The sequence below is a fragment of the Dasypus novemcinctus genome, chromosome X (genome assembly GCF_030445035.2).
Source record: "Dasypus novemcinctus isolate mDasNov1 chromosome X, mDasNov1.1.hap2, whole genome shotgun sequence".
Lineage (NCBI taxonomy): Eukaryota > Metazoa > Chordata > Mammalia > Cingulata > Dasypodidae > Dasypus > Dasypus novemcinctus.
The window spans coordinates 175,691,298-175,706,862 of NC_080704.1; the positions used below are offsets into that span (position 1 = coordinate 175,691,298).

The 15,565-nt window shown below is 43.3% G+C and overlaps 1 protein-coding gene across 1 annotated transcript; it reads left to right on the plus strand.

Moving 5' to 3' along the window:
* Positions 1 to 11,078: 11,078 nt before the first annotated feature.
* On the plus strand, positions 11,079 to 12,083 carry LOC131277143 (EKC/KEOPS complex subunit LAGE3-like). The gene is made up of 3 exons (XM_058291152.1): positions 11,079 to 11,314; positions 11,633 to 11,758; positions 11,939 to 12,083. Exons 1-3 carry the CDS (start codon positions 11,079 to 11,081, stop codon positions 12,081 to 12,083), a joined length of 507 nt encoding a protein of 168 aa, XP_058147135.1.
* The last annotated feature ends 3,482 nt before the right edge of the window (positions 12,084 to 15,565 follow it).

Sequence of the window (15,565 nt, forward strand, 5' to 3'; positions counted from 1 at the left end):
TTCTCGTACTCAAATTTCCTCATTTGAAAATGGGAAAAAATATCAGTCTACTTAAGAAGGCTGTTGAGGTTTAGGTGATATAATCCACATAAAGGGAGGAATACAGCGCTTCTTTTATTATCATTAAATGTGCCTGGTTTTCTCTGCTTTGGTTCATGTTGATGCTTATGCCCTCTCTTCTCTGCCTGTTTCGTTCCTTGCTAACTCCTCATGCTCCATTCTCAATTCAGGCATCAACTCTTCAGGCAACCTTCCTGGAGGAATACAGCGCTTCTTTTATTATCATTAAATGTGCCTGGTTTTCTCTGCTTTGGTTCATACTGATGCTTATGCCCTCTCTTCTCTGCCTGTTTCGTTCCTAGCTAACTCCTCATGTTCAATTCTCAATTCAGGCATCAACTCTTCAGGCAACCTTCCTGGACTGGTCTTGGTAAGTGACTTTCAGCTCCCTGCTCACCCCTCACACTGTACTGTGATCACTGACAGGTCTGACACATCTGACATATCTGATTGAATCCCATTTGAGCAGGGCTTTTGGTTTTCTTTTCCTATCCCCAGTGCCTATCACAGTGTCTGGCATATGTTTCTGTGCTTAGGTTACATCTGTTGAATAAATGGATATGGAAAATCTCACTCTCTTACAAGCTGTGTGTCTTTCAAATGGAGAGGCTTTGCCCTCACTCCTGTCCCTGTAGAGCTCAGGGCAGAATCAATGCTCACAAAAGACTTTTTAGCTCAACTGAAATTGAAAGGACAAACTCATCCCAAGGGTCCTCCCATGCCCATTTTGATGGGGTAGAGGGTGGCTGGCTGGCAGAAGCATGCAGATAAAGCAGGTCAGAGTGGGTATAAGTCATTTACTCCCCAGAAAGACCTAAAGCTAATCTTTCATGGGCAGTCTGGTTGGATTCTCATTTCCAATGCAGATTCTATCAGGGTTTTAGATGTGATAACCTCCCTGGGCTTTCCATTAGACTCAGAATGCCCCTGGAGTTAAGTACCTCTTCTCCTTCAAACTGTGGGAACTCCCTTCAGATCAGTGAGAAGCAGACACCAACTGCAGGGAAATGCAAGATTCTCCTTGCAGGCAGGAGTACTGGTATCTCCAGATCTCAGGGTAACAGTCACCATGCACTTCACCTCATTAGCAGGGCCTTCTCCAGCCAACTGAAACTAAGGCGTCCTTATGATGTTACTGATGTCCTGGTTTGCATTTATTTCATGGGGGCAGAAATCATCCCTCTCCAATTCACCAGGCACATACTTCTTTCATATTAATGAGTCTTCATATAGCTTTGTCTAGCTTTATGCAATTAAAATTTTTTCAGAACTATCAGTAAAACAGAAAGGTTACAGAGTGCAAAGCGATCAAATCAAAAACATGAGTTAAATATGCATGTGCTAAAATCACAGAATAACAAAATTCTTAATTTATCAAAAATAGAAAATATATGTGTCCATTGATTTCCTGATTTCTGAAATACCTTGCAAGATTAGATGTTTGACAGACAGTTGAGCCAATTAAACATTATTAGAAATAATATTTAAAGTCCCAAGAACTCTCAAAATTCATCTCAGTGCAAGGCTTTTATTACATTTGATGGCCTCCCAAGGTCCCTATTTGATAAACTCTGTTATCTGGCATGGACAGGAGAATCAGGAACCTTCCTCATTTAGTTTTTTGTTGTTGTTGTTATCCCTTCCCCCTACTGGCTTTTGTGTGTGTGTGTGCTGTCTGCTCTCTGTTTCCATTCACTGTATGATCTTCTGTGTCTGTATTTATTTATTTCCCCTCCTCCCCTTGCTGCTTGAAAGTTATTGGCTCTCTGTGTCCATTTGCTGCAGGCTCTTCTGTGTTCTCGATTGTCTCCCTTCTTTTTGTTGTGTCACCTTGCTGAGTTGTCTCTCCTCAGCATCTGCAGGCTGGCAGCTCTCCACAGCGTGCGGGTGATACTGCCTTCACAAGGATGCCCCAGGATGAGAACCGAGGGCTTCCCATATGGTAGACGGGAGCTCATCTGATTGAGCCACAGCTGCTTCCCCTCCTTATTGAATTTTTGAACATCAAAAGAGGAAACCGTCATGACAAATGTGAAATAAGTGGATTGAAATGCTGCATGAGGTGCTGATGGCAAATCACAGAAAAGAGAGCCAGAATGACATGGCTTTACATAGGTACTGATAAAACAACACAACAGAAAAGAGGAGCACGTGCCACAGCTAACCTGCAGTTATTTCCATAACTTGTGTTACATTTTTCTTTTAGTACTTCAGGATAAAAAGTAAAAATGCCGTAAATTGCATTATCAAATCCAAATGAAACAGGGAAAGAATGGTGCAGAAGGAAAGGATAAAACAGAGGTAGAAAATTGGTACTTTTTCCTTTACAAACACGACAGGATAAAAGGTAGAAAGATGGAAGATGCTACTTTCTAACAGCTTGTTTCAGTAATTCACTTCAAAATATGCCCCAGTAAGGAATGAAACAGCAGACAATTCCTATTTGCATCTGAACTATATTGAGGGGGTATATTTGCACCTGGTTTCATTTCAAGTAATAAGGGGACCTCATATTTTTTGAATGTAATATTTTAAGAAATGAATAAAGACAAAATATAGAAATTGACAAAGAGAGAAAATGAATTTAAATTATACATTTCACCAGAAAGAAAAGAACAAAATAGTGCTAGAATCAATTCCTTACTTAATCATAACTAGAGCATCTGTTAGGAACGAAGCAGTGAATGCAGCACACTTTTAAGAATGTGATGTTTAATTAACTGTTTAGCCGTCTCCCTCATTTCCAAGTCACTCAAATTTCAAAATTAGTTCATTTTTGGTAACCGGATTAAGGACTAGAACCATGAAACTCAGGTTCAGAGTGGTGTCAGGGTCTAAGAAAGAGTTCAACAGCACAATATGCATCTTAATAGTTCAAAGCCTTCATTGGCATATCTTAAAATGCACTAAAAGTATCTCAACACATAATTCTTTCTCTGCCGCTATCCATTTTACAGCACCAGGCACATACACGCGGAACTTTCCAGATGTCTTCTCCCTCTCTGCAATCTTGTTCTTTTTTCATGAATTATGTAGATTGACCTAAGCACTGTTTAGCAAAAACAATCTTCTTTGGGGTCTATATCTTAGGAGAAAACAGAGGAATTTACAAGGCTCTCTTTGGCCCTGATGGAGGGGATTTTGAAAGTAGGGTCCCAACTCTGTTCTAAAGTTTGTTCTATGACATTCCTTGCAACAATTTCAGCAACACAGAAGTGGCTAAATACAAATTGTATTCTGTCCTCATGTTTAATTCCTAAATGGTAGTAAGAGACATAGAGTATAGCTCCTGTGGAAGGCAAGCTTCTGTTAAGGAGGTAAAAGTGAGCAAATTGCTGGGATGTTAGTGCAGCTCTCAGAGGAAGGGACTACAAGAATCAAACTGGCCCAAACTCTAAGAGTCATCTGCCTCCAACCCTCCAATCAACAAAAACAAACCAAAAGCAACAGAAAGAAGTTAGTATATTTTAAGTCTGTTATAGGCTTAGTCTCAGAACTCACAGAAGCCCTTCAGTCTAAGGAGAAAAACACCTTGAGAAGCTGGGAAGGTGGATAATCTTCTAATCAACATTTCAAAGGACAGCAATAGAGGTGATAGGTCACACAGGATCTGTGAAGGCCAGCCAGGGCTTCACAGACTGCTTTGCTTGGTGTTCCTCTGTTCCCTTTTCTGGATCCTCAGAAATCCAAAAGTCACAATCATTCACACTCCTTATTTCATCCTCTACTTACTTTCTGTCTTTAAACATCTTAATTGTTGTCTTCAATGATTTTCTGTTTTATAGAAGTCCTAAAGTATAATTCACATATATTTTTAGATATTGGTTGAATTTTCTGACTCAAATTGCTTTTGATGCCTAAAAATCAGTTCAATTGAAATGTTATCTTTCCGAAACACAAATTATGATGAAACTCTCCCCTTAATGGAAACCCAGTATGAGAATAGGGAAAGTTGAAGTAGAGATTGAGGCTCAATGTCAGGAATTCTAATTTGGTTATTTCAAATCCAGCTGGTTCTTGATCCAAATCCAACCACTGGGGTTGAGATGGCAGATTTTAAACAATAGTTGTAACTGCTTGGGAGAATTCTGAGGAACTGTGAAAGTTTCTCAACAAACAATGGATTAGGCCATGGACACCCTGCACTGTATAGGACCAGTTACTATGAGGTAATATCAGAAGTATCAGCAGTTAAAAGGTCAACCAGGTTTAATTTTAAAAATAAGAAAATGCTTACTGTTTTTGAAACCCTAAGAGGGTTAAGAGGCTAGAGAAGAATGGTAAAAAAAAAAATTGAAGGACAGAAAGTAAAAGATACATAATGGGATTGAAAGCTTAATATTAGTTTTTGCTCTTACAAGTATTTTAACATTTGATTACAATAGTAATATACTTTTTAGGAGGTTCTGTGGCATGAACTTGGGACCTAGTCCATGGGAAGCAGGTGTTCAACCACGAACTACACCTGCCTGCTGTCATGTATTTTTTATTATAAATCAGTGAAGAAGAAAAAGAAGGAGAAGCAAACAAGAATAAAGAGAAATTTTGGTCGTTTTTCTACTCTACCCTTACAAAAGAACAACTCTAGTGATTCTGCAGGAGAGGCTTTGTTCTAAGGTGCTTCAATTTTACAAAGTACAAATCAATATCTTGGCCAAATGTAAACCTTGTGCATAAGTCTAAGGGAAAATTATTTCAATGTTGGATTCCAAAGGAAGCATGTAATGTTCCTCTTTTAAAAATTAAAATAGGGTCATGTGAGTGAAAATGGAGGACTAAAGGCCTTTGAAAATCCGTTGTTCCCAAAAGCAATGACATTCAGGAAAAGATGGTCAGAATCATTTTTCAGGACACTGGAAGACAAAAAATGCTTACAGCAATCCAGGGAGTGTTTATTATGAAAAATGGATCAATCTAGGTAAAAGCAATGAGTTTAATGGCATGGTAACTTGCCTTATTCCCATTATTCCATTCTTTAGCTCCACAGTAGCCAGGCAACAGCCTACAATCACCATGAAAGCCAGCATCCTGGAAGCTGAGAGGATGGAGCAGAGTAGGGTTGGAGCTCTTCCAAAGCCCCAGTCCTAGAGAATTTTCATTATTTGAACCATCTGGTGGTTTCCTGGAAGAAGGTTTTCTTAGACTGTCTTGATCTGACTTGTGTTTACTCAGGAGAAAATGTCTTTTACCCAAGGACATTTGTTAAAAACCAATTCTAGTAATGCATAGAACAATGAAAAAGAAGATCAGCGAGGAAACCGAAGAACTGAACACTATAAATAACTAGAAATAGCAAACGTCTATAGATTACCCAATCTACCAAAGGAAGAAAATATATTCTTCTCAAGAGTGCATGGAAAATTAGCAGGACAGATAATATGCTAAGATATAAAAAAAATGCTTCAGTAAATATAGACAGATTGAAATCATATAAAGCATGTACTGCAGTCACAATGGAATGAAGGTACTATTGTATAATGTAAGGAAAATTTCTAAATTCACAAATATTTGGAAACTTATATAATACTCCCAATACTTGTTGTGATTTGCATTGTGTTTCCCAAAATTATATGTTAAAGTCTTCACTTCAAGTTCCTGTGAATGTGAAATTATTTGGAAATAGGATCTTGGAGGATGTAATTATATCAGGATGAGAATATTTATTTTTTTATTTTTTATTATTTTTTATTTTTTTGTGTTTGATTTATTTTTTTCTCTTTATTTTTTTAATGTTACATTCAAAAAATATGAGGTCCCCTTATACCCCCCCCACCCCTCTCACCCCATTCCTCTGCCCATAACAACAACCTCGTATTAGGATGAATATCTAACTGGATCAGGGCGAGCCCTCTTCCAATGACTGATGCCTTTATAAGAAGAGGGAAATTTGGACACACAGGGAAAACATGATATGAGAACAGAGGCAGAAATTGGAGTGATGCATCAGCAAGCCAAGGAAAGACAAGAATTACAGGCAACCACCAGAAGCTATAAGCTGCAAGAAAGGGGTGAGTATAGCCTTGATTTTGTAGTTCTAGCCTCCAGAACTATGAGAGAATAAAGTTGCCTTTTTATAAGCCACCTTGTTTGTGATAATGTGGTACAGCAACCATAGGAAATGAATATAATATACAATGTGGAAAAGAGGAATTCATAAAGGATGTGGTGAGTGAAAAGAAAAACACAAATTGCAAACACTTATGGGATTTAGCTAAAAGAATTAAGATAGAATTTTACAGCTGTAAATCTATCTATGGAATAGAAATGGAAGCAGATGTGGTTCAACCACTTGGGTGCCTGACTCTTACATGGGAGTTCCTGGGTTCAGGCCCCAGTGCCTCCTAAAAGAAGACAGGCAGATGCCAACTCTGGATGCAACAGAGCTAGATGCCAACACTTGATCCAACAGAGCTAGAACACGTAGTAGCCCGTGGGGAGCAGATGTGGCTCAGGCTGTTGGGCTCTCACCTCTCAGGTGGGAGGTCCCGGGTTGGTTCCCAGTGCCTCCTGGAGACGGCAAGCAAACAACGAATAGAGAGAGGAGTAATGCAACTGGGGGGAAGGTGGGATAAATAAATAAACAAATATAAATTAAAATAAAAAACTAAACAAAAGAGGAGAAATCACAACTCAATAAGTTAACTTTCCAACTTAGGACAATAAAAAGAAGAAGAACCTAAACCCTGATCAAGCAGAAGGAAGGAAATAGTAGAAATGAAAGGAGAAAAGATTAAATAGTGAGTATAAAAAAACAGGGAAAAATCAACAATTCCAAGTTGGATCCTTTGAAAATATCAAAGAATCTGAGTACTTTAATCAGACCAAGAAGAGTGCAAACCACTGATGGGTATGGGGAAAGGCAGGAAGAGATGAGAGGTGGAGGCGTCTTTGGGACATGGAGCTGCCCTGGATGGTGCTTCAGGGGCAATCACCGGACACTGTAAATCCTCACAGGGCCCACTGGATGGAATGGGGGAGAGTATGGGCCATGATGTGGACCATTGACCATGAGGTGCAGAGGTGCCCAAAGATGTACTTACCAAATGCAATGGATGTGTCATGATGATGGGAATGAGTGTTGCTGGGGGGGGAGAGGTGGGGTGGGGGTGGTGGGGTTGAATGGGACCTCATATATATATATTTTTAATGTAATATTATTACAAAGTCAATTTAAAAAAAGATGGAAAAAAAAAGAAGAGTGCAAAGACTCCATTCAGAAAAATAAGGCATGAAGGAGGAAACACCATTACCAACTTTAAAAAAATTGATTATATTGACATATTTTGAATACTTGTATGCTAAAAATTAGATAACCTGCGGGAAACAGAAAGATTCAGAGAAAGACATAAAATTCCAAAAGTGATTCAAGAACCATGGCAGGGGCCACAGGCTGGAGGAATATAGACTGGGTTAAAGAGGACTTACAGATATTCTGCTATGGTGCTATTGTGAACAGTATTGGAAGGACTTATAGAACTGGTGTGGAGAAAGTGGTCACCGTAGCTGCTGAAAGTAGGAAGAGGGAAGAAGAGATGTGATGTCAGGGCATGTTCAGGACTTGGCGTTGTCCTGCGTGGTACTACAGGGACAGATGCTGGACATTGTATGTCCTGCCATGGTCCACTGGGTGGACTGGGGGAGAGTGTACACTACAATGTAAACCGCTGTCCATGTGGTACAGCAGTGCTCCAAAATAGATTCACCAAATGCAATGAATGTGCCAGGATGATGAAAGAGGTTGTTGAAGAGGGAGGATCAGGATCAGGGGGATGGTGCTGATATGGGGACCTAATATTTTTGACAATTAACATCTAATAATGAAAACAATTAAATTAGTAATTGAATAATTGCTCATAAACAAAAGCCCTCAACCAGACTACTTCACTGGAAATTCTACCAAATAGGAGAAGAATCAATACCAATCCTTCACAAATTCTTCCAATGACAGAAGAGAGAATACGTTCCAACTCATGCTATTAGTCCAGTATTTCCCAGACTCCAAAAACAGATGAAGACATCACAGGAAATAAAAGCACCAACTATTATCCCTTATGAATAGAGACACAAAATCCTTAACAATGTTCTAGCAAACAAAATATCAGGGGATATATGAGAAGCATTATACAATATGACCAAGTGGGGCTTATCCCAGGAATGAAAGGTTGGCCGAACACACAAAGGTTAATCAATGTAACAGGTCATATTCATGGAATAAAAGGAAAGTACACATGATTACCTCAACAGACACATAAATACCTTTTGACAAAATCCAACTCTTTTCTTTACAGAAACAATGAACAAACTAGAATAGACGGGAACTTCCTCAACCTGATAAAACCATCTACACAAAAGCCACAGCTAAACTTATACCTAATGATGAAAGACAGGATGTATTCTCCCTACGACAACAAAAAACAACAACAGAGAGATGTCCAGTCCCACCACTTTTATCCAACACTTTACTGAAGAGTCCAGGCAGGGAAATTAGGGCTGAAAATGAAAAAAATGGCACGTCCAGAAATAAACTCACATGTCTATAGTCAGTTGATTTTCAACAGGAGTGCCAAGAACATTCAATGAAGAAGGAATCGTAATTTCAAAAAAAGATCTGGGACAACAGTATAGCCACATGCAATATAATTGGCCTGCACCTGAGGTCAGTCTAATAAAACCATGAAGGTCTTTTAAGTGGAGTCTCTTTCCTCTCTCAGCCCTGTCATTTCTTGTTCAGATGTCTCATGGAGGTGAGGGCTATCGTTGGTGAAGGACAAACTTAAGTAGGAAGTGGGAGAGGGTCCAGGCTCTGCCAGACATCAAGGCGAGGACCCTGAAGGAGGGGTCCTCCCACCCCAGATAGACACGACCACATAGAAGGCAGTTCCCTACCTGCTATCAGCCCTGGGAGCTACAGGGCCTCGTGGCTGGAGGTGGAGTATATGACTTCTGTCCAGATGGTCCAAGAGGGGAAGGCCCTGGTCCGAGGAGCCAGTCTTCAGGTCAGAGGAGGGAGGGGACCCCGTTTCTGCCAAGTGTGAAAGTGAGAAAGATGAGGTAGGACTGAAGGTCCTCCTACCCCAGGCAGAAGGGGACCCAACCTGCCCTGTCCCTTCTTTCTGCCCTGAGAGGTCCCAGGCAGGGTCCCCGAATGTAGTTTCCTGACTTCCGACATGGGCTTCTGAGGGAAGTAAGGATTCCTCTGAGCAACAATTCAGATAATCTCAGGGAGAGATCCCAGGCCCTGCCAGGATTCGAGGTAAAAAACCCTCAGGAAAGCCTGGAAGGATCTACAACCACAGACTCCAGAGAAAATGGTCCTTTACGCCAAGGAGGTTCCAGCTCGAGTTCCTGGATATGGTGTTACCTGACTTCCGTCTGAGGGGGCGGACTGAGGTCAGCCAAGGGAGGGGTCCGAGGCTCTGCCAGGCGTCAAGGTGAGGACTTGGAGAGAAAACTAAGGGAGCGACCCACCCCTACAAAGAGCGGGCACCACTGAAGGCTGCCCCTGCTGTCGGCCTTGGGAGGTCACAGGCAGAATTGTCAGTCAGAGGCTCCTCCCCTCACTCCTAGTTTGGATGTGGCATGGAGATGAAGGCTGTGGCCTCAGGGACCATCCTCAGAGCAGCAGAAGGGTGGGGCACCATGAGCTGTTAGAAATAAATAGGAATATATTGAGGATGCCTGAGACACTCCCCCCAGAAAGCAGAGGCCCTCATAGAATCCACTTGCCCTGAGACAATGGAGAAAACCAATAAAACCAGAAGTTGATTATTTGCAAATTTCAAGAAAAAATGGCAATTTTTGTCCCACTAAGTAAAAAAGAGGTTCTTGATGTAGGAGGATTTGGGAGAGTGGGGCATGCGCAAACCTCTTAAATTCTTTGTGGAATATATAGCTTAATAAATAGAAAACTTAGTAAAAAAATAAGAAAATAAAGTCATACAAAAATTTCCCACTTGATATTACATCCAGATGATGATATATGAGTACTTTTTGTTTTAATTTTTATAAGGATCTTAATTTTCTATGTTAAGCATGTATTATTTTCATCATAAAAGCAATGGATATCATGTGAAAAAAACAAAAGAAACTAATAACTAAATCAGAAATGAAAGTGTGTGCATCACTAGCAAACTTAAGAGAAATCAAAAGACCTGTAAAAATATTGTGAATAACAGTACACCAACAAATTAGAAAACCTATATAAAAAAACAACAAATCCCTAGAAACACACAAACTACCAACGCTGACTGAGAAAAGAAAGTCTGATCAGACCTATAACATACAGAGATTGAATCAGATATCAAAACTTTTTCTTTGCTGATATGAATGTGAAATAGTTCAGTCACTGTAAAAACAGTTTGGAGGTACCTCAAAAAGTTCCATGTACAATTACCATAGGATCCAGCAAGAACATTCCTCGAATTATATCTAAAATAATGGAAAACAGCTACGCAAACAAATACACGTACACGCAGGTTCAGAGCAGCGCTACCTGCTGTAACCAATCGGCCATCAGCGGATTCATAGCCAACTATATACTGTGGTATATACACATGCATTAGAGTATCACTCAGGCATATAAAGGAATAAATGCTAGAGGGTGGCTGAAGCTCAAAAACATGCTAAATGGAAGAAGTGGCCAATTGTGCGGTTCCATTTAGGTGATATATCCAGAATAGGTGAATCCCTGGAGAAAAAAAGCGGATTGGTGGCTGCCGGGTCCCGGGAGGGCGGGGCTGATGTGTGGATGGGGAGGACCTGCTCACTGCCTAAAGGGGACAGGGTTTCTGCTTGGGGACAAGAACGGGTCACGTGTCCTGCCGCCCCCCTGGGAGCTTGTTTGCGCAGGCGCACTGAGAGCCCACGCGGCCCAAAGGCTAAGGGGCGGCGCTTCCGTGAGGAAGGCTGAGTGCCTGGGGCAGGTGGAGGGAAGCCTGGTTCCCGCAGCTGCGAGGGAGAGGGAAGGCGCAGGCGCAGGCGCTGTGGGTGAAGCGGCCTACCCTGAAGGCCAGGGTGCCATGGGTGACGCCGACCGCCACGAGGAGCCTGTGGGTGCTGACGACCAGGGCGACCCCAGCGGCCCTGATGGCCAGGGTGGCCCCGGCCGCCCCGTCTGCCAGAGCATCCCTGCTGACTCCGAAGGCTCGGGGGTCGCCAGCGGCCCTGGCAGCCCCTGTGACCCCTGCGGCGCGGGAGCGGAGGTCGCTGCCGCCGGGGGTGCCCCCCAGGCCGCGCGGGCACCACGTGCCCCGGGGTCTGGTGGAGACGCAGTGCCGGGGGCTGGAGGGGCAGGAAGCCGACTTCTGACCTTGTATCCTTTACAGGGGCCATGCGGGGGCCAGGGCCGGCTCTAGGTGGAGGGGCTGCCGTGGGGGCCGGTCTGGAGGGGCTTCAAGGGCGGATGGTGGAAGGGGATGCCTGAGGGCTGGAAGGGGGAAGGAGGCAGGCCCGAGCGGCCTGAGCTGACAGGAGGGGGAGAGTGGGCCACTGCAGGAGAGCTTCCCAGGGGCCAGGTGGCCCGGGGCCCAGGCGAAGGCAGCAGGCGATGGTCCCTTAACCCCGCCTCCCCCAGCACCCTCGTCGTGCCCTTCGGGTCCGCACTGCAGGCGGAGATGGCCTTCAGGTCCCTGATGCCTGATATCCACCGCCAAGGGCAAGCGGTTCAGAGGATCACCGTGAATGGCAGCGTCCTGGCTGTGTGAGTTCTGGACGGGGCCGGCTGGGAGGGGGGCGGCGGGTGTGGGGCCCATCTCACCCCGAGGAAGGTGGTCATGGAGACAGGGAGCCACCCCAGTGTGGGGTTCTCTGATGGGGCGTGGGGCCCCGGGCCTAGGACAGAGCTCTCGCCTTCAACTTGATCATTGCCCCTCACCTGTAGGAGATGGAGTGCCCAGGACCTTGGCATACTCCGAATTTCCATCAACGCCTTGTTGAATGATCTCTCCCTGATAATGCGTAACATCCAGCGCATTGCACCCCTGTTTCCACGAAGCCTCAGCTGGGAGAAGAGACCTGAGACCTGATCTTGCATTCCTTCCCAGGCAGCACCTCCTTCCCTGGTGCATGGCTCCCTGGAGGCCCTGCCACTTTATTGTTAGCGCCAAATGTGTGCTGGGGCACGCTTGTTTCATTTGGCGCTTAGATATCTTATCTGCATAAAATAAAGCGGAGTTGCTATTCCTTGTCTGAATTTCTTTTCATTTCCTGCACATCCAGATTTTATTACCTTGTCTTCAGGTTGGAGGGGTTGCTCTGGGATTCAGGTATGGAAGTAGTGCAGACTAATTGGGATAATTTACCAAATATAAACACAAGTATAATCAATTCTGTTCTGTCATTTAGCTTGAGCTACTGTCAGTACTTTGGAATGTTTTCTTATTTCAATGATCAGATTTATTTATTAAATATATAACAATAATAATTTATGCTTTATAAAAGTTTAGCATTAATTTTCCCTGACTTTTTCACTTAATATATAACTTAACCTCTTTCTAAAAATCAAAAGAACAGATGCATAAAAAATTCTTTAAAATCTAATTGGAGGAGAGGGGGCAAGATGGCGGCTGAGTGAACATCCCTGTTAGAGTCTTCTGCAGGGAATCGGCTGGGCGGCGTTGGAGACTCTTTGGGACCGGATTGTTTCGGGATTTTTGCTGGTCCGGAGGTGTCTGGACATCGATTTGGAGGGAAGGTAACAGAGAGGATTCGTCTGTGAAATATACACGGAGATCCCAGCTACCTGCAGAGGATTCCCTTCTTGGGTAGGCGGAGACGAGGCATCTAGCCCCGCTCGGTGGGGCTGAGCCAGGCCGGGCCGGGCCGCGGTAGCGTTTGGAGCCGGGCGGGGCCGGTGCAGGCCCCGGCTGCGGGCCGCGGTAGCGCTTGGAGCCGGGCGGGGCCGGTGCAGGCCCCGGCTGCGGGCCGCGGTAGCGCTTGGAGCCGGGCGGGGCCGGTGGAGGCCCCGGCTGCGGGCCGCGGTAGCGCTTGGAGCCGGGCGGGCCCGGGTCAGGCCGCGGCGGGTACGGAGCCGGGCAGGGCCGGTCCAGGCCGCGGTGGCGGGAGGTGGGTGCCGGAGCCGGCTGGGCCGCTGTAGCGAGCGGAGCTGGGCGGAGCCAGGCCAGGCCAAGGCGGCGTGAGGAGCCGGGCAGAGCCGGTCCAAGCCTCCGCGGCGGGCGGAGCCGAGCCTGCGGAGGGGTTTCTGGTTTTTTTTGTTTTTTTTTGTTTGTTTGTTTGTTGTTGTTTTTTTTAATTTTACTTAATTTTTTTTTTTTTTTTTTTTTGAGCATCTGCAGTACTGGGGAGTTCGTGGGCCCTGGGCGGCCTATTGGGGGTTTGTGGGAAGGGAGGTGCTTGCAGACCCATTTGGGCAGACAGACGGGGGGTTTTAGGGCAAAGCGGGGGGAAGTTGTTGTTTTAGATAGTGTTGCAATTGTGACACGTGTGTACCTGTATCTCTCTTCTCCCTATCCGTTCCCCACCGTTTGCCCATCCCCTTTTTCTTTCTTCCTTTCTTCTTGCCTTTCTTTTTTCTTTATTATAATTAGTTTGTTTTTTTTTTTTTTGTTTTTTTTTCGGTTTTCTCTTTCCCTCTTGTCCCTCATCTTCCACTTATTTTTACTTTAATTCAAGTATACAATAGGTGCTACAGGGAACACCTCACATTTGCTGGGTTTTCCCATCCTCCACTGCCTCATTTCTGTGTGAACTGATTTAGGCTACCTACACTATCCCCCTTCCCCTGCATCTTGATATCCACTATCATCTACTGTCTCTCCTATATTCCACCCCCCACCTCCCGTTCTTTGATCCACAAAGTGTCTAACTCTTAATTTCTAATACCTTTGTTCTGTTTTCTGTCTATTATCCACTCTTGAAACTATTACCTTTCTTTTCTTTTTCCCTCTCTCATGAAAACAATAGCTGTGTAGTTCATACCATATTCCTCCCAAATTCAGTCATCAACTTCATAAAAGGTACTCTACCTACAGCTATAACTCTATACAATCTACATGAATCTAACCTCCATCCTTCCAGATCTCATATTCCTGCTTTATTAACATACATCACCAATACAACTTTACACTTTTCCCTTGCTTACACAATTGCCTTTCCCCAACACTAATACTTTCCTCTAAAGTGAACTTAACCAACAACAAGTAACTAGAATAAGAAGAAAAAAGTGACAAAGAGAAGATATAACACCTGTGCAAAAATAACAACTAATTAACCTCCAAGAGCAGACAAAGAAGCTAAGGAACTGATTAAATTCGTCAAAATAAAGAGATGACCAGAAAGCAACAAAAATCTACGAACCAAACCAATAATCAGGAAAACATGGCTGAATCCAATCAACAAACCAATAATCACGAAGGGGAGCAAAACTTGGCACAAGCAATGAAAGATCTCAGAACATTTATCACCGACAAATTTGATGCAGTAATGAAAGAGGTTAACAACATGAAGACAACACTTGGAGGGGAAATTGCAGACATACGCAAAAACATAACAGATATGATGGGAATGAACACCACAGTTCAAGAAATCAAAAATACACTTGCAGCAAATATCAGCAGACTAGAAGAGACAGAGCAGAGAATTAGTGATGTGGAAGACAGTACATCAGAAATCAAACAGATAGTAGAAGGGGTCAATAAGAAGATAGAAAAAATCCAATTAGGATTTAGGGACCTGAATGACAATGCAAAACGCTCAAACATACGTATTATAGGCATTCCAGAAGGTGAAGAGAAGGGAAAGGGGTCAGAAAGAGTGTTGCAGGAAATAATGACTGAAAACTTCCCAAATCTACTGAAAGAGACAGATGTACATATCCAAGAAGCACAGCGCACTCCACAAGTCATAAACCCCAACAGGCCCACCCCAAGACATATACTTGTCAAATTATCCAATGCTCAAGACAAAGAGAAGATCCTAAAAGCAGCAAGAGAAAAGAAAACCATCACATACAAGGGAAGCTCAATTAGATTAAGTGCTGATTTCTCCTCTGAAACCATGGAGGCAAGAAGACAGTGGTATGATATAGTCAAGGTACTAAAGGGAAAAAATTTCCAACCAAGAATACTCTACCCAGCTAAACTAGCATTCAAACATGATGGAGAGTTCAAAATATTCACAGACAAACAGAAACTGAAAGAGTATACCAACAAGAAACCTCCCCTTCAAGAAATTCTAAAGGGAGTTCTGCAGGAAGAAAGGAAAAAACAGGAAAGGCAAAGTTGGAGGAGAGTATAAGACCAACAACAACAAAAAAGACAAAAAAAAATATACAAACAAAATATGACAAACACAAATCCAATCAAAATATGGCTAACACAAATAATTCCTTGATAGTAATAACACTGAATGTCAATGGATTAAACTCACCTATCAAAAGATTCAGACTGGGACACTGGATAAGGAAATATGACCCATCCATATGCTGTCTACAAGAGACACATCTTAGACCCAGAGACGCATGGAGATTGAAAGTGAAAGGCTGGAAAAC